Genomic DNA, 21,510 nt, shown 5'->3' on the forward strand with positions numbered 1-21,510 from the left:
TGGACTAGCAACAGGTTGTAATTTAGGTTGGATTGTTCGGTCCGACATGATCATCTCTGCTTGATCAGGCCTTGAAGTCATAAAACTTTCGAGTCAGTTTTTTGTACTCAAAAATCAAACAATCAAAATACTGGATTTCCTGTTTCGAGCATGATTTTTGTGCTCCGAGCACTGAGCAATTTTTTATCACTTTAACCCAAGGATTCGTTACTATCAGAGCTCCCTCTGGCTCTACATCAACCCCTACCTCCACGCCCACGTGTTCTAGTAGATTTTGGTGGAATGCCTGTATTGTTTCCGAGAAATCTACGTATTAATCAGAAATAGAAGGAATGGAACTGTATTGATATTGACGTTATTGCTGAGAACGTAGTAAGATCGCGGTATAAACGTAGTATAATCGTGGTAAGAACGTGCTATAATCGCAGTAGAAGCGTGGTAAGATCGTGTTGCAATCGGATAACTCGTGGAATGGTCGTAGTGAGAACGTGATGAGCGTAGAAAGATCTTGACAAGCGTAGTGAGGTCGCAGAATAAGCGCGGTGAGAACGTGGTATAATCGTAGTGGGATCGTTGTAGAAGCGTAATGAGAACGTAGCAGGATCGTGAAAGCAACGAAAATTTACATTTTCATGCCGCTCATACCGCGACCTCACCACGATCTAAATTTATTTTAGATCGCGGTGAGCGTGGTGCGATCGTGGTCTAGTGGGACTGGGGCTTAATGTATATTTCATAAATGCAACAGATAACATATTGTACCTAAAAATATTATCTTTCCAAAGCCATGTGCTCTCTGAAAGTGACAACATGTGGCAACAGTCTATTCTGTAGTATAAAACAACAACATTCATTCCAATGATACAATCAAAAACACACTAATATCAGATTACTATTGTACATGGTTTATGAAAAAATTACAAACCAATATACTGCTCTTTTGAAATGTGAAAGTTTAAATTATCTGAATATTTTTTGGCAGCTTATATCATGTATATCAATTTCTTTTCTTATCTTTTTAAATCAAAGGCTTTGGTAATTAACTAATTTTGAAGTTATAATCAATGACTCCAAGTTAGGTATACAACACTACAGGGAGATAACTCTGTAAAAATCAACCGAATGTTTGAATCAGGCTCTATTGTTTAAGGAAATATTAAGCTTTCCACAGTAGATCAGATTACAACAGAAAAATTCATCCAGAAAAGATGACTACCAATTGTACTGATCAAGCTGGTCAGCCATTTACTTAAGGCTTGCAGTTGTTCTTGTCACAAAAAAATGATCAAAATTAATGTTTGTCAAATTGATATATATTCAATGAATTTTTTCCAGTAAAGTTTGTAGTTCAAATTTTTAGAAATTTAAACATTTTTGTCTAAGGGTCAAGGTAAATATTTTATGAAAATATTATGAAAATTAAATGAGCCCAAATAATTCTAGTAAAGGTCTTAAGTACCACCTAAATGCATATCCTATAACTTATTGGTCATTAATTTTGGAACATGAAGACTACTAATCTGGTGTTCCAGTGAGTATTTGAAGAAAATGTTTGCCATCAATTTATTCCATACATGCATGTAAATTAGATGAGGAATATTTGCATAATAATTATATGGTTCCATCTCCGATATGAATATGAAACCTGCATACTAAATACCAGCAATGAGTTTCAAAAAGTGACAACAGAAATTAATTCCAAGCATTTTTGTGAAACTTATTCCAGCCAGGCTGAAAAAAAAAAAAAAAAATAAACCACCACAAACTTTAAGTTGGACATCAGAAACCAAAACTATACTCAAAATTGGTGGATCTGCTTGAATTTCGTTAGTCAGGAACTTCAGCTTTCACAAACACTGAAACAAAGTTGGCTAGTTAGAGTGTGCATATGGTGTATAAATCAAGGTACATGTATGTTGTGTTAAGAAAATCAACCTACAAAAGTTTCTTAGCATTCATTGAATTGTAAAAAAATAAATCGCAGTTTAAAAAGATTTCTTTCACCTAGACAAAAATTTAGAAATTATCTCCCCTTTTCTTCTGCAAGAATTAATTGTAGAGGAAAATGCTTTAAGAAATATTAAGAATCAAAGGTTAACTTAAAAAATTCTCCTTTGATTAAATTTTTTTTCAATAGAAAATTATTCTCATTATATAAATACAAAACATGTTTACCAATGGTATATATGCACAGCTTTCTGATTGTCGATACATGTATCATATGTATTAGAAAGGATTATAATTATCACAATACAAATCTTTAGTATTAATAGATAAAAAAATCATGGAATAACTGAGTTATGAAAAGTCACATGGTTAAACCTCTAGAATCCTTGTCTCCTTACACTTGGAAAATATAGTATTAATTCAATTTTCAATGATTTAACTGGTGATCGAATATATTCATTGCAGCTAAATATATAAGTATTGTGACAATATAAACACAAGATAATCATATATATAGCTGTTGAAAACCATGTCCAGTCAGGTCAAATAAATGAATTAGTACATGACCAACATTGTCAATAATACACACAAAAAGTATTAACTAAATGAATTTTAACATTTTTAGATCAGGTCAAATCTTACATCTATAGATATCTAAAGAAATCCAACAAATGAATTCAGGATCCTAATTTTCTTTTCAGGTACTTTTGGTACAGGATCAATCGCTCTTTTTAACCCTTGATTTACAGTTGAAGTTTCAGCAACTCTTTTGGTGATCAACACTTTCTTTTCATCCTTCCCTGAAGTTTTATTCCCGTTTTGGACCTTTGGAATATTTTCTTTATTCTTGACATTCCCATTATTGTCATTTCCTGGTGTTTTATTCCCATTTTGGTTGTTTGGCAAATTTTGTTTGTTTATGACATTCCCATTATTGTCATTTCCTGTTATTTTATTCCCATTTTGATTGTTTGGTACATTTTCTTTGTTTTTGTTATTCCCATTCTCGTTATTTCCTGATGTTTCAGCCTGATTTTCAACTTCTGTCGCAACCGAATTGCCATCATCTTCATCCTCATCCCCGCCGTAAAAAGCTTTACAAATATCAATCCATTCTTCAAGAGATTCATTTGCCTTTTGCTGATCATCCTCTCTTATAGACCTGTAGCCGTCCATTAAATCCTCAATATCAACACCTATCACTTTACCTCTATTATTCTTGTAAAATTCTTCAAAGTCATCTCCCCAAAAACAGTCAAAATGGAACCACTGGGTCCAAGGCCAAGTATCATGAACTACACCAATTCTAAGGTCACCTATGAAAAGAAAAATTTGTTTTATCAACTAATGAAAGTTATTTTAGTTTGATTTATTCAGATTGGTCCACTTCATCTTTCAAGTGAAAGTATGAAAAAAAGTATAAATGTGAAACTGAGAATTTTTTCCAAGTTTATAGATCAAAATCATGAAAATAGGTAATAATTGAAAAGTAGAGGTTTTCAAGAGCCTGTGTCGCTCACCTGTACTTACTGATGCTTTAGAAATCATGTAAAATAAGGTTAAAATCATAACTATAAGTATTAGATATCTAAGATAATAAAAAAAATTGCAAAATTCATACCTGCCAACTGTCACTATTTGCAGGGGATTTCCCCCATGGAGGCTCCCAAATTGAAATTTTTAAAGAGCAATTTTGTCCACAATTCTAAACAAAACAATTAATTTACAATGGCATTAGGCTTGTAATAGTATGAAGAAGCCAAAAAAAAAAACAACATTAAAATGTATTTGAAGGCCCTTTTGAAGTTTTTTTTTGGACTATGACAGCCACCTTGCACGCAAAACCACCATGGACATTTTGAAAAGTTGGCAGATAAGTATGAAAATTTCAATAAAAATTACTAACTCAGGGGGAGCAACCACAACAGATTTTAGATTCGTCTGAAAATTTCAGGGCAGATAAATCTAAATCTAATTTTGGTTATGCCTACTTATTTGTAGATCTTACTTTGCCTAACATTATTGCTGTTTACAGTTTATTTCTATCTATAATAATATTCAAGATAACCAAAAACTGCAAAATTTCCTTAAAATTACCAATTCAGGGGCAGCAAACCAGTGATATTGTTTGCCACAAATTACAGCCGAAATTCGGCTTTTACCCCTAGAGAAAATTCCCAATTACTAAAAAAAATGTCTTTAAATTCCTCCTAAAAAGTTTTACATTTTCCCCAAACAGTGATGGCATTGGTAGTAATGTTTGTAAATATCGTATTCATGTTATTATTTTGATATTAGAAAGCACTTTTGAGATCCGGTTTTCTGATCAGAATCATCATGGTGTTTGTAACACGTGTGGTTTTCAATGCATTAAGTATCATTATTGCTTCTGTTTCTTTCCACTCTCGGAAAAGTAACTTTCAGGTTGAAAATGTCTGACAACCAAAATATACATGAAACAACAGTGCAAAAAAGACAGCAAAGGTCAGCAAAAAATAGGAAATGTGTTTAGAATAAAATATACAAATTTCCCAATTTCAATAAAAAATATCTATTTTTCCCAATAAAAAATGGTAGAGGTAGTTTTGAAAGAAGACAACAATATCACTGGCAACCCAACAATTGGTTGTTGGATTCGTCTTAAAATTTCAGGGCGGACAGATCTTAACCTAATGTCAGAACATTTTTATCCCTTTGACAGAACTGCTATAGTTTCAGAGATATAAGCCAAACACTGCATTTTACCCATTAGGCCTGTGTTCTATTTTTAGCCATGTTGGTTGGCAGGCGGGGTCACTGGACACACTATATAAACTAGATACCCTAGTGATAATTGTAGCAAAGTTTGGTTAAATTTGGGCCATCAGATTCAGAGAAAAAAGTAAAATCACAAAAATACTGAACCTACAGAAAAAGATTTTTAACCGGATTTTTGTGACAAAAATGTCGGTTATTGATTTGGGGATGCTCGGCGGGCGGCCGGGCGGTCGGGCGGTCGGGCAGTCGGGCAGTCGGGCAGTCGGGCGGCCGGGTGGTCGGGCGGGCGGCAATCAAATGTTGTCCGTGCATTAACTCATGAACCGTTCAGCCAAAGCTTTTAAAATTTTAATATGTTGTTACTGACATCTAAATGAAGGTCAAGTTCAATAATGGCGATTTTGACTTTTACGGTTCAGGAGTTATGGTTCTTGAAAGATTGAAAAATGGAGTTTTCAGTCCTGTCCGTGCATTTACGCATGAACTGTTCTACCAAAGCTTCCCAAATTTTAATATGTTGTTACTGATGACAAAATGGAGGTCAAGTTAAATAATGACGATTTTGACTTTTACCGTTCAGGAGTTATGGTTCTTGAAAGATTGAAAAATGGAGTTTCCATTTGTGTCCGTGCATTTATGCATGAACTGTTCTACCAAAGCTTCCCAAATTTTAATATGTTGTAACTGATGACAAAATAGAAGTCAAGTTAAATAATGACGATTTTGACCTTTACCGTTCAGGAGTTATGGTTCTTGAAAGATTGAAAAATGGTGTTTCCAGTTGTGTCCGTGCATTTTCTCATGAACCATTCAACCAAAGCTTTTGAAATTTTTATATGTTGTTACTGATGACAAAATAGAGGTCAAGTTCAATAATGACGATTCTGACTTTTACCGTTCAGGCGTTATGGTTCTTGAAAGATTGTAAAATGGCGTTTCCATTCAGGTTGTTGCATTTACTCATGAACCATTCAATCTAAGCTTTTCAAATTTTAATATGTTGATACTGATGACAAAATGGAGGTCAAATTTGATATTGACGATTTTCACTTTCACCACTCATCAGTAATGGTTCTTGTGATATTGCCAGGACACAAATAAATATTAATAAATCCGGTTTGCTGTCGTTGTGACAGCCTCTTGTTGTAAAAGTTAACCGGAGACAGCAAAAAAGAAGTGCACCAACACATGATTTCTTCTTCACCGATCATTTTTTAGTCATATTAACCCAAAAATCAGGTAAAGATAAAAGTTAAATCCCACCTCAGAGGTGTGCATCCTTAGACCTTTCCCCCTTTAACTTCACGGGCCTTTATTATATTTCTATTATTGTATAAAAAATTTGTGTTCCAGGTGGAATATATCCATATTGCAGAGTTTTATTCACCAGTTTTGAATACAGTTCTTTTCCCTTTTAAATGTATATTAGAACACACCCGCGAAATCGCGGGCATATACAGTTCGTTCGTCCATCCGTCTGTCCCGCTTCAGGTTAAAGTTTTTGGTCGAGGTAGTCTTTGATGAAGTTGAAGTCCAATCAACTTGAAAATCAGTAAATATAGTGCCTATGTGACATCTGTGTACTACGGACACATTCTTTTTTCCACATGTTTCACTTATTTCAATTATATGCAACTGGTATGACCCCTTTTAAATAGTAAACATTTCAAAGAAAACAGTAGACAGAATACAGAGAGTCTATATATTAAAGCCGTATAATCGTAGTTTACGTGTAGATAAACGCGAAAAATAATTGTCCTGTCTAAGAAGGTATAATAGTTGTGGTTCTTGCGATCTTAACACCATGATATGGAGAATGCTCTGATTGGCTTATTTATTTTTCATTTTTGTTATCTATCATACGATTGGTTGTACTTGTGCATGTTTCAAACCGGAAGTCTAAATATGACTAAAAGTCAGTCGGATATCGGAATCAATATACGGACTCCTTTTTTGTCGTTTTTCTCCAAATATATATCTATCTCAATCTGAATAATCATAAGAATGGATGACAAATGCGACTATGCATGTTACCTATAGAACACACAGTGGCGGATCCAGAGGGGGGGTTCCGGGGGTCCGCACCCCCCCTTTATTTTGGCCGATCAATGCATTTGAATCGGGACATATGTTTGCCCCCCCTGCACCCCCCCTTTGCCCTGGGCTAGCACCCCCCCTTTCGAAAATACCTGCATCCGCCACTGACACAGATGCATGATGATTAATTTATCGTGGAAGGAAGAGAAGCGACTCACAAAATGAGGTCTTCTCGTTTAATAGTATAGATATGCTCAATGATTTAATAAACTCAATGATTCAAATCATGTTAAGTCTTATGTCAAATGTCTTGTAGTCATACAAATTAAACTGTAATTATTCTGCCCTAGTATGGGCACTGTGATTAGTAAATAAAATAATTTGTATGTTATGATTTTTTTCAAAATTCGTTTTCACATATTTTTTTCAACCATTTGCACCTCCATTGATTATTAAAATATGCACCCCATATTTTATATGGCTAAAATTACTGTGAAGGGGCCAACTTTAATTTACAGTATATAGTGTTCATTGAATTATTTTCACTCTCACAGTTACAGTTAATGAGGTTGTTGGTTTAAAAATTTTCAACCAATAACATGGTCCCAATTTTATGTGACGGCGGCTACAGGACTGTAACTGTTTAAAGTAATGAATATGGTATTAATCATGTTATTAAATGACGAGGGTATTCTTGAGATTTCTAGTTGTTGAGCCAAAGGTATAGGCAGTTCCAGGGAGGAAAAATTTTGATGCTTATGTAGGGAATCCCTGAAACATGACTGGAGTGCCCACGCCACCCTCATAAAAAGTTCGGGATCCGCCACTGAAACTTTGAAAGGCCAATTAATCAATAGGTTTATATCATATAGGCTCTTGAAAGAAGGTGGAGGTTGCAATCTCACTTTTTTTTTTTGGACAATCAATATTATGCACTTGAATAGGGACATGTGGTTGAACCCCCTTTCTCCTGGGTTAATACCCCCCCTTTTTTATATATATATAAATGACTGTATGGGACTATCCACGCCTGGTCTGCATTTTTTTATAAGAAGAATCGAATATGACCTAACTGTTTCTGTGGGTTGGCCGAAACGACATGTGCCTGTGGTCAAACTGGTTGTGTGACCGAAAGTCGAAACGTCTCTCAAGACATGATATTTAGAGAACTGCTATATATAATCTTTCAAAGCTATAAAAAGTACCTTCAGCTATTTTATCACAACCCAATAACCATTTACACTGCGATCTACTTGATCGGGCATACTCTATCTTCAACAAATGTTGTTTTCTATTTACATGCATCATATGCATAAACCAAAATGCAGCCATGGTGTCAAAATGTTATCTGCAGCAGATGTGAAACAGATGGTTGGCGGGAAATGTGCTAACCTCCCCTGAAAAAAAAATGTGTTCGAGTTCGAGTTAGAAATTGAGTCCAAGTAAATGTTTGAAACAAGTTTGTTTTAGAGTTTAGATCTACAGTGTGGCCATATTATTAAAGTATTCATCACTTGAGATTTTTCGCTATATATTGTATATAAAATTATTTTTTTCAAAAAATATTTTGGGGTCATTTTTTCCCACCTAAGCCCCCCTGGATCCAAGTGTTGCTAAACGGCGGAAACGGAAAACGGAACGGAAACGGAAACGGAAAGAAACTTTTATATTATTAGACGGAGTTTAATGGGGAAAATAAAGAACTATGAAATTGAATAGATCTTGTCTTGCTGGTAATTGTTGCTATTAAAAGTTTTATCTATTTACCATACATTTCAATATAACAGGCGAATATGCAAGTGAGAAAATTCGTCATAAAAGGTCGATAACTCCTGTAAGAAGTCATTGACTGTTTTTCACGTGAATAGACATTAATAGGTAGAACATTCTTATAAAATTTAGAATGAAAACGGGGAGTATGTCAAAGAGGCAACAACCCGACCAAAGAGCAGATAACATCCGAAGTCCACCAATGTCTTCGCCGAGAAAATCCCGCACCTGGAGGTGGTATCACGGCTGGCCCCTAAATAAAATTTTGTACTAGTTCAGTGCAAATGGGCGTCACACTAAACTCCAAAACGTATATGAGATTAAATTAAAAATAATATACAAGACCAACAAAGGCAAGAGGTTCCTGACTTTGGACAGGTTCAAAGATATGCTGCGGGGTTAAACATGTTTTGTGAGATCCCCCCATCTCCCCCCTATACCTCTAGCCTATGTAGAATAAAGAAACACATATGAAGCATACACACAGTAAAACTCATTTTAAAAGAAGTCCGAGTCCGATGTCAGATAAGACATGTTTTTCACATAAGGTTTTCGTTATTCATAGCGTTTCTTAATAGACAGCACTTGCATTTTATTCCTATGTTTTAATTTAACTTGGCTGACAGGGTTAACTTGTCTAACACAGTTTTTAAATTAGATACACCAATGGTAATCGTTGCAAAGTTTAACCAAAAATATAAGGCGACTTCCTAAAAGACATATATTCAATAACATTACAATATAACCGTTACATCCAAAATGGAAAGACATATTAACTTAAGAATATATGTGCTAGAACAAAATTAGAATATGGATTCAATACATAAAATTAGACTTCTCGTTTGAATTGTTTTACATTGTCATTTCGGGTCCTTTCATAGCAGACTATGCAAAATTAAGAGGAATTGAATTTTCAGAGAAGTACTAAGCGGCATGATATTTGAAGCAGCGTTGATTTTGAAAAACTTAGGACATGACTACGACTAATTTGGGGCGGGCACTGTGCAAATCGTATATATATCCATGTACTAGGCTACTAATTGTTCGCCATTTTTTGCACATCAATTCGTATTTATTGATTTAAATTCTAGGAGATATAATGCTTTTCCTATGTAAATACCAAACAGCATACTTCAGTATTGCAAGAATTTACTATACAAATCCTTGAGTATGGTAAAAGGGTGAGAAAGGCTTTGTATAGTGAGAGATTTTGTCATTTTTATGCCCCACCTACGATAGTAGAGGGGCATTATGTTTTCTGGTCTGTGGCTCCGTTCGTCCGTCCGTCCGTCCGTCCGTCTGTGGTTCCGTTCGTCCGTCCAGGTTAAAGTTATTGGTCAAGGTAGTTTTTGATGAAGCTGAAGTCCAATCAACTTGAAACTTAGTACACTTGTTTCTTATGAGATGATCTTTCTAATTTTTAAGCCAAATTAGACTTTTGACCCCAATTTCACGGTCCACTGAACATAGAAAATGAAAGTGGGAGTTTCAGGTTAAAGTTTTTGGTCAAGGTAGTTTTTGATGAAGCTGAAGTCCAATCAACTTGAAACTTAGTACACTTGTTGCTTATGATATGATCTTTCTAATTTTAATGCCAAATTAGATAATTACCCAATTTCACGGTCCATGGAACATGGAAAAGGATAGTGCGAGTGGGGCATCCGTGTACTTTGGACACATTCTTGTTTTACATAAAATAAAGTATATACAAGTTTCTATGACCGAAAATGTCACATATGTAAAGAAAGTGTAGGAGACGAATTTCACTATCTTTTTATATGCAAGTCTCCTCAACTGGTTATTTTTTAGAGAACAACATATCCCTAGTTATTATACGAAGCATCCAAGTAAGCAGAAATTATCTGTAATGTTATCTTACTGCAATGTTAATTTATATAGACAGGTGGCATCTTTAATCAGAAAGCTGAATAACTTATTGTGATGTGTATAGTAATTTGTATGAATTATTTCTTTTTTGTCTTATTTTTTTTTATTTTATTTTATTGTTTTTTTTTATTTTGTTTTTCTAATGTTACCTTTGTATTATAAATCATGTTTATCATTATATATATATATACCTCGTGTTACACATATATGTGTCTGAGCGTTGCTTTACAATAAAATCTTGAATCTTGAAATAGTCTAGTAACCTGGTTTTCCATATCGGATTTTGTCAATACACCATTGTCCTATTAGGTCTCTTTTACGTTTTCTTTCCATTATACAAGAAAAGATACAACGAAACTCACCAATGCAGAAAAAAGCAACAAGATACATTACAACACTAATCTTGATTCAAGGCAATTAAAAAAAAATGATGCAAAGGATTTCCTAAAAAGTTTATTACTTCACATTCTATTTATAGAATCGAGGCCGATGTGAATCTTTTGTAGGCCTATATTAAGATTTTTTTGTGTTGTTTGGTTTGGTTTGTTTTTCTTGTTAACATAAGTAATACTATATAAAACATGCCTATGTAGATAAAATAACCAAAAAGAAAAGATGTTGATTCTTTCTGTTTCCGTTCCGTATTCCGTTGCGTTTTCCGTTTCCGCCGTTTAGCAAGACCCCCTGGATCCGCCTATGTTTAATTGTTTATTTGGTTCGATTTTTATTGTGGATAATTTTCACAAAATAAACACAAATGTAATTTTCTATTCAGAAATTCGCCATATATATTCAATCAAATCTGAGACTACTTGAAATTTTAATGTATGTGTTCAAGTTCACATCGAGAGAAAACAAAAACACCTGACGACAAAACTATGACCAAATAAAAAAAACATGCTTTAGACAATTATACGTCTTTTAAAGCCTTGTTGGTAAAAATCCAACAATAAATGCATTCAAAATATTATTTTGAAAAAGTGTGTTTTTATATTAAATATATAGCAAAAAAATGCAGGTGACGAATACTTTTGGCCAGGTATTACTTGATTTATTTCACTTGACTGGGCGGGGTTTAACCGGTTCGCTTATTTAAGACCGCTCAATCTATATACAGGTGTTTCGGTATGGTCGAAAGGATAAACTCATGAATGAAGAGTCCAGTTATTCGTCCTATATCATTCACCCAGTTCATTTGTATATACGTTTCGTGACACTGATAGTAATTAGAAATCAATTATAATTATAACGGTCATTATTCTTATGAAACCGGACATCTTCAAATAGACTGTCCTTATGCAAATTAAAACGTTAACGTTAGCTCCGCCCGATCAGTTGAAATAACATTGGCAATACCGACTGTACATGCAACAATTCCTTGATCTATTGGGATCCGCATTCATCTAACATAAACTTCATGACAAAGGCCTGCAGACAGATATACAATACTAGATTGCTCTAAAGCCTTCGAACCGGTCCCGCACAAAGGGCTAATAGCCAAACTCGAAAGTTATGGTATTGATGGTCCAATACTAGATTGCATGGCTCAACATGTTCCTAACAAAACGATCTATAAGAGTCTTCGATTAATATGAATTTTTATGTATGCTATCTACCAATAGACACATAAATCATGTGACTATACACAATATCTTCTACGCCTGATCCTTTTTTTTTATATTGAAATCATAAACGGGTACCACTAGCAGCACAATAAAAGCATCTTCATTAGACCTCATCAGATCAGTATATTTTCATCACAAGATGTATATTTATGCTGCCATTTCTGGTCTGTTTTTTTGTCCGATCAAATTAGATACGCTCTTTTCAACTTAAGTATATAGGTTGTTCTTATGCTGTACTGTTATACCATAAAGGGGGGGGGGGGGGGTTGTAACAGTAAACTAGGTTTTTTATGTCAATTTTTTTTTAAAGCCAACTATATGGCTTGGGGTTTTGTCATTGTTTAATGACGTATGGTTACCTACAATTGCTTACATTGACATATATATAATTGAAGTCAACTACATTTCTGTATTAGATACCGCTATAGATTCAAATATAGGATACCGCCATGAATTCCTATATAAGATACCGCTATTTTATTTTTATATTGAATTTCATTTTCGTAGACTAGGAGATTAAAGTTGTTACAAAATATCTATGTTAATGAATGATCAGAAAGAAAAAAAACATAAGTTGCATAGGTATTTTATTCAGATTAAAAATATTTTGCTTTTTTCCTGTTATTTCAGGTGATCCACAATTCGTTCCTTTATTAATCTATCACTTTACACTATCTCAGCACAACGACAGTATTTCGAATTGATGTTAGTTACCCAACTACAACATACGCATTGATAAACCCCTGGTGCAGTTAAATGTCTATTGCCACAATTCACCAAATATACTCCTACTCTGAAATAACAAATGTTTCACTTCTCAAATGATATCATAAAACATGGTAACAGTGAGCTCAGCGGTCAAAAATTATCGTAGAATTTCACGAGAACAATGAACAAATCTACCGTTAAACACATAATTTCTGATTCCTAGAGAATGTTTTGTTAAGAAATTCGGAGGTTCGTAATTAGTACTAAGTTTTCAGAACAAGTTGAAATAGACACACGGGATAGTAATTTAATCTTTATAAATTTAGGGTTTATGACCCCTTCTGTAGCCATTTTTGTACGAACTTTTCAAACTTCAATAGTATCAAAACTACAGATATAATGAATAAAAGAGATAGGCCATTTTGTACACATTCCAAGGGGAAACTTGATGCAAAGCATTATCATTTACTGTTTTATTGCATTTAATAGAAAAAGAGTACCTTGTGGCAAATAAGCCACGAGATTTTTTATAGAAAATCAACAGCCTTTAATAAAGAGATTTTTGTTATAAGATTTGAAACATAGATTACTCACTTGCTTTTCTATGATGTGCTTGCGTTTTAATTTTTACAAAAAGTTCTAAGCAACCTGTAAATTCCAAAACTCCTCGTGCTGAGTCACTGAAGTCGAGTGCACCCTAAAAGGTGTACTCTATTTGGTCTATTTTTACATTTGTTTTAACCAATAACTACATTAAAAAACTTGTTTTAAGGAAATCATTGCTTGCATTGCATGCAATAATCCTATATCTATCAGTCACCAAATTGTCAAATATGAGAGTACAAGGATAAAGTCTGTGGATTTTCTATAAAATTTCCATATGTTTAGCTTTGAATCAACACAAGGGTACATAATCCTTAAGTCAAGTAAATACCAAACGAAAAACAACAAAAGAAAACAACAAGTATGTGCTGAGGTTTTAAATCTTTTAGCAGAAAACAGAAAGTGTAATATTTCTATAAGTACTAACAAAAATTAATTTAGTGTTAGAATGTAATGACGTTATGCACGATATCGGGGCCACTCAGCGTTACACGACGTTCCAAATAAAACAATGATTTTGACGTTGTTCCAAAGAAAGTCTTTAACACCATTTTATGTTACAGGTATTTAATACACTTGATTTCAAAGACACGCACAAGACAAAATTGTAACAGCGGGACACCCTTTAAATGACGTTATAGGCATCGAAATGAGCAAAGTTTTTCATTACAAGATATACAAAGCACAAATTAATCTATATTATTGATTTCTGTTGTTTATTCCTTTCGAATGATATGCATAACATGGATATTTATTGTAAAGGAAAAGAGCTTGAATCGGAATAACCAGCTATCTATCACATTTTTTCCAAAGAGACACCAATACCGTGCGCAACGTCAATGCAATTATAAGTTTTTGTGGTATTCGGGTCTAAAATATGTTGAATTTAATAATGTCAAATGGTGTTTCATACTAGATGTTCAAAGTGTTAAAGATAATTCGAAAACGTCTCCAATAATAAGTCAACATATAAGGACTAAAATAGTTATTAAAGGTACCAGGATTATAATTTAGTACGCCAGACGCGCGTTTCGTCTACATTAGACTCATTAGTGACGCTCATGTCAAAATATTTATAAAGCCAAACGTGTACAAGGTTGTAAGGCATTGAAGATCCAAAATTCCAAAAAGTTGTGCCAAATACGGCTAAAGTACAAATGTGACAATTGCCAAAGTATTGTCATGTGTAACTTACTTTTTACACAATTTAAGACGTGTGCAAGAAGATGATGAATTAATACCATAAAGAACTTTCGTATCTTTGCCATTGCAGTCCAAACTTAAAGTAGTAAGTCTCCTTTTAACACGACCACCTGCAAAAGTAATAAAAGTCAGTTTAAATAATTTTCTATCTTGATTTGGGCTTTTTTTTTACACCATATAGATACCTATTACAGACGATAATTGTACAATGTGTTTTAAACATATAAATAAATGCACATATTATATCCAAATCAACGTGAAATCTTATATAACAATAATTTTCCACTAATTTGCAAGAGATGTATCCAGGTAATGAATTTGAATCCTCGTTAAAATGAGATAACTGTCAGTACAGATTCGCTGATTATCTTGTAGGTTGCAATACTGTAATATATAACTAATTCAATTTTCCATTTGGAACTTTCTTTACGGATAAAACTGTGCTAATTTTACTATGAAGTTTTGTAAAAATTATATTGTAGAAGGAAGGTTTGATATTGACTACTACTTAATTCAAAGGTGAAACCATAGGGCTTGCAGCATATTATCAACACTTCAAAATGCCCGAGTTTCTAAGAGCTCAATGTTATTCTACCCCCTACCCCTTTTCCCCCTTTCACTTAAAGTGGTCCGCAGAATTCAATGTCACCGCTATGAGTGTGAACCAATACTGGTAACATTCCCAAACCATGTCTTTATGAGATGAGAAAAGAGATCATATCTGGGAATCAGCTATGTTAACAAACAATAATTCGCTGAATATTAAATATCTCCCCAAAAGAGGCGTGGTTTGTAAAACAGCTATATTTACATAAGGCTTCAATATATGATATTAGATTTAAACAAGAATGAGTACCTAGTACACGGATGTCTCATCTGCACTTTCATTTTCTATGTTCAGTGGACCGTGAAAATGGGGTAAAAAACTCTAATTTGTCATAAAATTAGACAGATCACATCATAGGGCACATTGTGTACGAAGTTTTAAGTTGATTGGACTGCAACTTCATTAAAACTATTTTGACCAAACACTTTAACCTGAAGCGGGACAGACGTACGGACGAACGGACGCACGGACGAATGAACGGACGGACAGACTAACCGAAGCACTGACCGGAAAACATAATGCTCATAAATAGGGCATAAAAACAGATAAAAACACATTCATGCAGTAGTCAAATAATTATATTAAATGTTTTCTGAAACACCAATTTTACAAATAGATAATTTTGTATAATATCTGATCTCTGTTTTTACCATTGAAATATATTTTCAAGTCATTTTCTATTTTCATTTCGATTTTCATCCAAAGTGCATTAAAATATACAATGATATGGTCATTCTAGTGATCTATCATTTGAAGCCTATTTGTAAATATCAAACTAGCCATAAACACTAATAAAGGTTAGTGATATTCTCAGAAGTTTTTAACCCACTGTTCATACGCGCAGTGTAACATTTGATTTTTCGTAAAAGTTTAATTTTAGTATTCACCTGTAACATGTGTCATATTATATACTTCTGCATCATGTGGTACCTTCCTTTCTGTGTACAGAGGATATTTGAACTCCTGATAAAACTCTTTCAACGATTCGCTGAGGGAACTGTCATCAAGAACTTGATCAAAATTTGCATAGTACAATTCTGTGACAACTTCAGAGTTTTCATTAGTGATGGTATTATCACCTTTGTTCTATTTAGGGGTGATAAAAAATATATTCTTCAACACATTTTAAAACGCACTCACAAATGGTATATATATTGTTATACTAGTAGTTAGTTATAATAAAAACATCGCTATTTTCATTTTTTTTTAATATGGAGTATGACTATAATTTAATAATGTATGTGTTCGGTTAGCTCGTGTATGTAACAAGGTATTTGGTTTGAACGAAATAGTTCTCTGTATTACTGAAAAATGATTACACAAGGGTTTTCGATATCACAAACTAGTCAAAACATTTACTTAATTTTATCATCGATACAAAAACGTTATTCGTAAATATCAATCAACATGCAGACATCTTTTACGTCCAGGTATTTTACTTTTATGGTAATATTCTTTACATATTATTACTATAATTTACTATATCGGGTTGATGGAATTCAAGTAATGCTACCGACGACTTAAAACAATACAATTCATTTCTTGGAAGATATCTTTTGATGTAATATGCATATAAGGGACATGAGAGACATGTCACACTATTGAAAAAGTTAACATCTACGGTTTTATACTGCCTGCTCAATGTAATTAATAAATATAATACAAGTTATGATTATATATCTTCATATTTTATAGTACCCAGCTTTGAATAAACGCCTCTGTAGTCTGGCCAGCATCTGCTGCATTTTTCATATCTATATCTCTCAGTCTACACTGATTTATGGAAGGAAGACATTTCAGCTGCTTACCCTGAAACGAAAAACTTCCATTTCAAAAGAACCACTTAGTATTTGAGTAAGTACTCCGTCGAGAGTAAGACGTGTTCTATGGGAACCATACTCGGTTTTGATGGGTTTGTGTTGTTAAAAAAACTAATAGGAAAAAGGGAATCTCCGGGAAAAAATGTTAACTGAAAGTCCGTCAGCGAATGGCAAAATTCAAATCTCAAACACATCAAACGATTGGATACCAACTGTGATATTTCTGCCTTCGTGCAGACATTTTATTGTGTAGAAAATAGATTTCTATGCGTGTTTTGTTGACCCTTGTTCGCTTTGTCTTTGAAGTTGTGATATATCTTTACAGTTGTGATATTTCCAGCGTTTTATCTACTTCGTGTAACCTGCGCAGTTGTGTTTTGCTTGCATATCTTCGTCGTCGAGTGCGAGAGGGCGTGTTTTCGAACACCCGCAGGTCAAACTATAAACTGTAATATTGATATTTGCTGCTTTTCCGCTAGGCATGAGGCGTAAAGACTACTTGGCTTGGCTTGTAGTCAGAACTAAGTTAGGGTTACATTTCATCATGTCGACTTGTAACAAACCTTGTGTTCTCCGAGTTGTGTAAACCAGGTTCATATTCATATCTCAATATCATCATCTCGTCCTGATTACACTTTTAATTTGAAATCAGACTTTAAACAGACATCAATCCCTCGACCTATGATCCTAAATTGTCCACTCGACATTTTTGCACTATTTTTATGAAGAATACATGAAATATCTAACAATGGAATTCTACAAAGATGTTGTTAAAAGAATTTTGACAATGGTTTGGATAAATGAGTATCTAATCATTACACCGAATACATGTAGCAAAACTCCTGCGTCAGAATTCCAGGATACGTATGAGTGTAATTATGCAAGAGTTGTGAGAAACATTTCGTTACAAACCTGTAGAAAGTCTTGAATTTGGTACGACTCCATAACATTGTTATGTGGTGGAGTGTGAATTTTCACTATATTCTTTTTCAGATTCGTCTCAATGTTTTCAAAATATCTTGCTTTCCCTTCAATTATTTGATAACCAAATTTCTAAAATATAGATAATCAGTAGATAGATATGGGAAGATATGGTAAGAGTGGCAATGAGACAACTTTTCACCTAAATAACAATTTATAAAAGTAAACCATTATAGGTCTAGGTACGGCCTTCTACAAGGAGCCTTGTCTCACACCGAACAGCAAGCTATAAAGGACCCAATACATTAGTAATGTAAAACCATTAAAACGGGAAAACCAACGGTGTAATCTATATAAAAACGAAAAACAATAAACACGGAGGAAGCTCTACCAATTAAAAAAGAAAAAAAAGGAAGATATAAAAATATTATTTTATTTATATACATAACTTATACGTAAGTAGTTATCAAAGGTACCAGTAATGAAACATAAAACAAGTCAAGTTGACGAGACTAAAAGGGTATATCATAGAGAAAAAAAAAAGAGTAGTTGAGTAGCACATTTTGATTTAGCACTTAATGAAGTAAACATAATCATTAACAAAATAATACTACAACTAAAATTTTGTCAGGAATTTCCATTTAATTTAGAAAAAAAAAACCCAACATATTTGATATAGATTTGAGATATCATAAGAAAAGATACACAAATGCATAACGATCCTATCTCTTACAATCTCTTGGTGCCTTTTGTTAACTAGTATTTGTGTGTTTCTTTGTCCAATATGTTCTCCTAATTATTTGTATTGTAGTCCTATAATATTATGTTGTCATTTTAATGTTATATTTAACATTACCATTAAAACCGGAGGTTTGGCATGCCACAAAACCGGATTCAACCCACCATTTTTTTCTTTAAAAACGTCTTGTTGTGTCGTATGTTTCTTCTTATATTTGAGAGTGAATTCACGTCACTATAAGACGTGTCACGGTACGCTTCTTTCCCAAATTCATGTATTTAGTTTTGATGTTATATGTGTTGTTCTCATCGGATTTTGTCTAATGCTTAGTTCGCTTCTGTGTGTGTTACATTTTAATGTTGTGTCGTTGTTCTCCTCTTACATTTAATGCGTTCCCCTAAGTTTTAGTTTGTAACCCGGATTTATTATTTTCTATCGATTTATGAGTTCTGAACAGCGGTATACTACTGTTGCCTTTATTAATATTCTTAAAACAAAAATTATTTCACTTTTTATTTAAATAAAGCTAGTTTCATTAAATCGCAAATAAATATTAAAATACATACGGTAATTTTTTTGTCTTGCTTTTAATTCTTTGCTTGGCGGAAGGTCAGTAAGTCGTAAATGTTTTCTAAAATTTGTCTTTAAAACTTAATTATTTTATCAGTCTTTGACTTCGAATGCAAAGTTTTGTATGCTCAATTTCAAAAATTAGAATAGCCATCAAGTTTTTCAATAAGATAAAAGTGGATCACCTCCGATTTATTATATGGGTGATTTGTTAAGTTATTTTGTAGAAAAAAAATGAATCCGACATATTCGAAGATACACCTTTTATCTTTAATCCTTTCTAGGCAATTTATTGGATTTTCATTAATCTCTTACAGAAAACCTCAAACGATATCCCACTGTTCACCTGTCATAACCTATTTGTTTTGTTTTTTTTATCGGAGGAGAATACAGAATTTCTTAATTTGTGTTGTTGATAGTAGTGAGTGAAAATTACCTAAAATTATCTGACGAACAAGTGCACAAATCAGTTATTTCAAGAGTAGTAAACTAAAATGACTCCGCCTTCATGTGGTAAAATAATAACATATATTAGACCTTTTCTTTACACAGTTTGTATGAATATAATTTCACACGGTTCGATACTATAGTGGAAATATCTGTACTAACAGTACTTTTAAAATTATTTGTACAGGTACAACATACATGCGCATGTATTCAATAGCACGTGATAATGAGGTTTTGTTGTCTTTTTTTGTCAATTCTAACCAAACATAGGACTTGACAATAGAGGAACAAGTTGAATATATGTACATATATAGATTGTAGTATTTTATTGATATGACATCAGAATCGTTGTGCATTACGTCTACAAAAGACGCTCGAATTAAAAAATGTTAAAAGGCAAAACAAGTACAAGTGGAAGAGCATTGAGGACCAAAAATTCCTAAAAGATTTGCCAAATACATCTAAGGTAATCTATTCCTGAGGTAAAAAAGCCTTAGTATTTAAAAAATAAAAGTTTTGTTAACAGTTAATTTATAATTATGAACATATCAATGATAACTCAATTCAACACAGAAGACACGAAAACGCAACAATACGAGGATGTACAATCGAATATATGCATAATATTTGACAAAAAAATAAACCTACCATGTTCATAAAAGCCGTAACAACAGACAGGAGTAAAGCATTTATCAAAATGATCGTTATTTTGCCCATTGTTTTGGTGAAGTTGATCTCTGTAATCAAACAAATATTACAAATTAGAACAACTTATTGAGTTACACACATCGCACTCATTTATTTTAAGTAACCAAAACGAGTTCTCTTATGATTAATTTTTCAAAAATTATAGGTCCTAATAGAGAAAATCATTAAATGATGAAGATTATTTTCATTCAGTAATTCATCATTTAAAACGGGGCTTTTTAACAAAGGGATTAATGACATTAAGGGTACAATTTTATTGTAGTAAATGAGCATTTTGATAATCAATGTCTTTACAATGATGATCGAGGCCCCAAAAAAATTTAAATGCAAAATCTTAATGCACTAACGGATAGCTGACATTTTAGTACGAGGACGAAATGCCTTCCCAAGCCAGACAAGGAATCATGAGCATGCAGTAGTTTAGGGCTGGCCTTATTTTCTCCTAAAATACAAGGTTATATATTTTGCCCCACAACACCCTTTATCTTTTCATATAATATATACTAGCTCATAAAATGCCTTTACCAAAATTCCCCATTTTCTTTCTGTTGATTTGAGACCCAAATAACACAGTCATTACAAATATAAGATAAAAGTCCGTGTCAGCCTGTTCTCACCATATTTTATAATTCAAATAATATCTCGACAAGGAGCTCGATTACCTATCAATATTTTAAGTTTATTTATATCTTTAATTAACGCTTTTCAAGCTGATAGTTTCAACTTCAAATTTTTGATTTACATCATTTCATCTAAGTACATCCTTTATTTGATTTAAGGAAAAACATTGCTTACCTTTTGTAGCCTTGCCACTACTGAATTATGGACTGCCTCACCATCACTTTTATACTTACCATCAAGGATGCAAAATAGTTTTCTTCAATCTATTAATAATTTGCCACGTAAGCATCAGGAAATTCTGCACAAATCGTTCGACGCAGTATAACGTGTTATCAAGTTTATTGGACCAGGAAGACACCTTTCAAGTATTGTATGATTGCAAGTTCATCACTTTCTCAAATCCAAGGCTATCACTGACATAAAAATGTACAATTTACTGAAAAATTAGTTGTTAACTTTTTATAAGTTGCAAACTGCATTCTTGAATGTTACAAATCTTATTTTACGACAAAGCTATAGGAAAAGCAAACCAATAAAAGG

General features: G+C 33.2%; 2 protein-coding genes across 2 annotated transcripts; both read right to left on the reverse strand.

Annotated features, from left to right (window-relative positions):
* Positions 1 to 2,265: 2,265 nt before the first annotated feature.
* On the reverse strand, positions 2,266 to 8,078 carry LOC143049912 (uncharacterized). The gene is made up of 2 exons (XM_076223680.1): positions 7,947 to 8,078; positions 2,266 to 3,263 (listed from the first exon to the last, which is right to left on the reverse strand). Exons 1-2 carry the CDS (start codon positions 8,071 to 8,073, stop codon positions 2,602 to 2,604), a joined length of 789 nt encoding a protein of 262 aa, XP_076079795.1. The 5' UTR covers positions 8,074 to 8,078; the 3' UTR covers positions 2,266 to 2,601.
* Positions 8,079 to 12,593: 4,515 nt separating this feature from the next.
* On the reverse strand, positions 12,594 to 21,222 carry LOC143048998 (uncharacterized). The gene is made up of 7 exons (XM_076222823.1): positions 21,204 to 21,222; positions 20,290 to 20,378; positions 17,877 to 18,017; positions 16,843 to 16,953; positions 16,032 to 16,230; positions 14,530 to 14,647; positions 12,594 to 12,816 (listed from the first exon to the last, which is right to left on the reverse strand). The coding sequence occupies exons 2-7, from the start codon at positions 20,356 to 20,358 to the stop codon at positions 12,690 to 12,692; spliced, it is 765 nt and encodes a 254-aa protein (XP_076078938.1). The 5' UTR covers positions 20,359 to 20,378; positions 21,204 to 21,222; the 3' UTR covers positions 12,594 to 12,689.
* Between the last annotated feature and the right edge of the window lie 288 nt (positions 21,223 to 21,510).

This window comes from Mytilus galloprovincialis, chromosome 10 (assembly GCF_965363235.1).
Source record: "Mytilus galloprovincialis chromosome 10, xbMytGall1.hap1.1, whole genome shotgun sequence".
Taxonomy (NCBI): Eukaryota; Metazoa; Mollusca; class Bivalvia; order Mytilida; family Mytilidae; genus Mytilus; species Mytilus galloprovincialis.

What these genes read in the sequence shown, in the direction of transcription:
- LOC143049912 (XM_076223680.1), bottom strand. Translation starts at nt 8,073, where the DNA reads ATGGCTGCATTTTGGTTTATGCATATGATGCATGTAAATAGAAAACAA. An exon ending in TTGTGATAAAATAGCTGAAG is followed by an intron (nt 3,264 to 7,946) that starts GTACTTTTTATA and finishes TTCTTTTCATAG; the next exon opens with GTGACCTTAGAATTGGTGTA.
- LOC143048998 (XM_076222823.1), bottom strand. Translation starts at nt 20,358, where the DNA reads ATGGGCAAAATAACGATCATTTTGATAAATGCTTTACTCCTGTCTGTT. An exon ending in TTACGGCTTTTATGAACATG is followed by an intron (nt 18,018 to 20,289) that starts GTAGGTTTATTT and finishes TCTATATTTTAG; the next exon opens with AAATTTGGTTATCAAATAAT. An exon ending in TAATATGACACATGTTACAG is followed by an intron (nt 14,648 to 16,031) that starts GTGAATACTAAA and finishes TTACTTTTGCAG; the next exon opens with GTGGTCGTGTTAAAAGGAGA.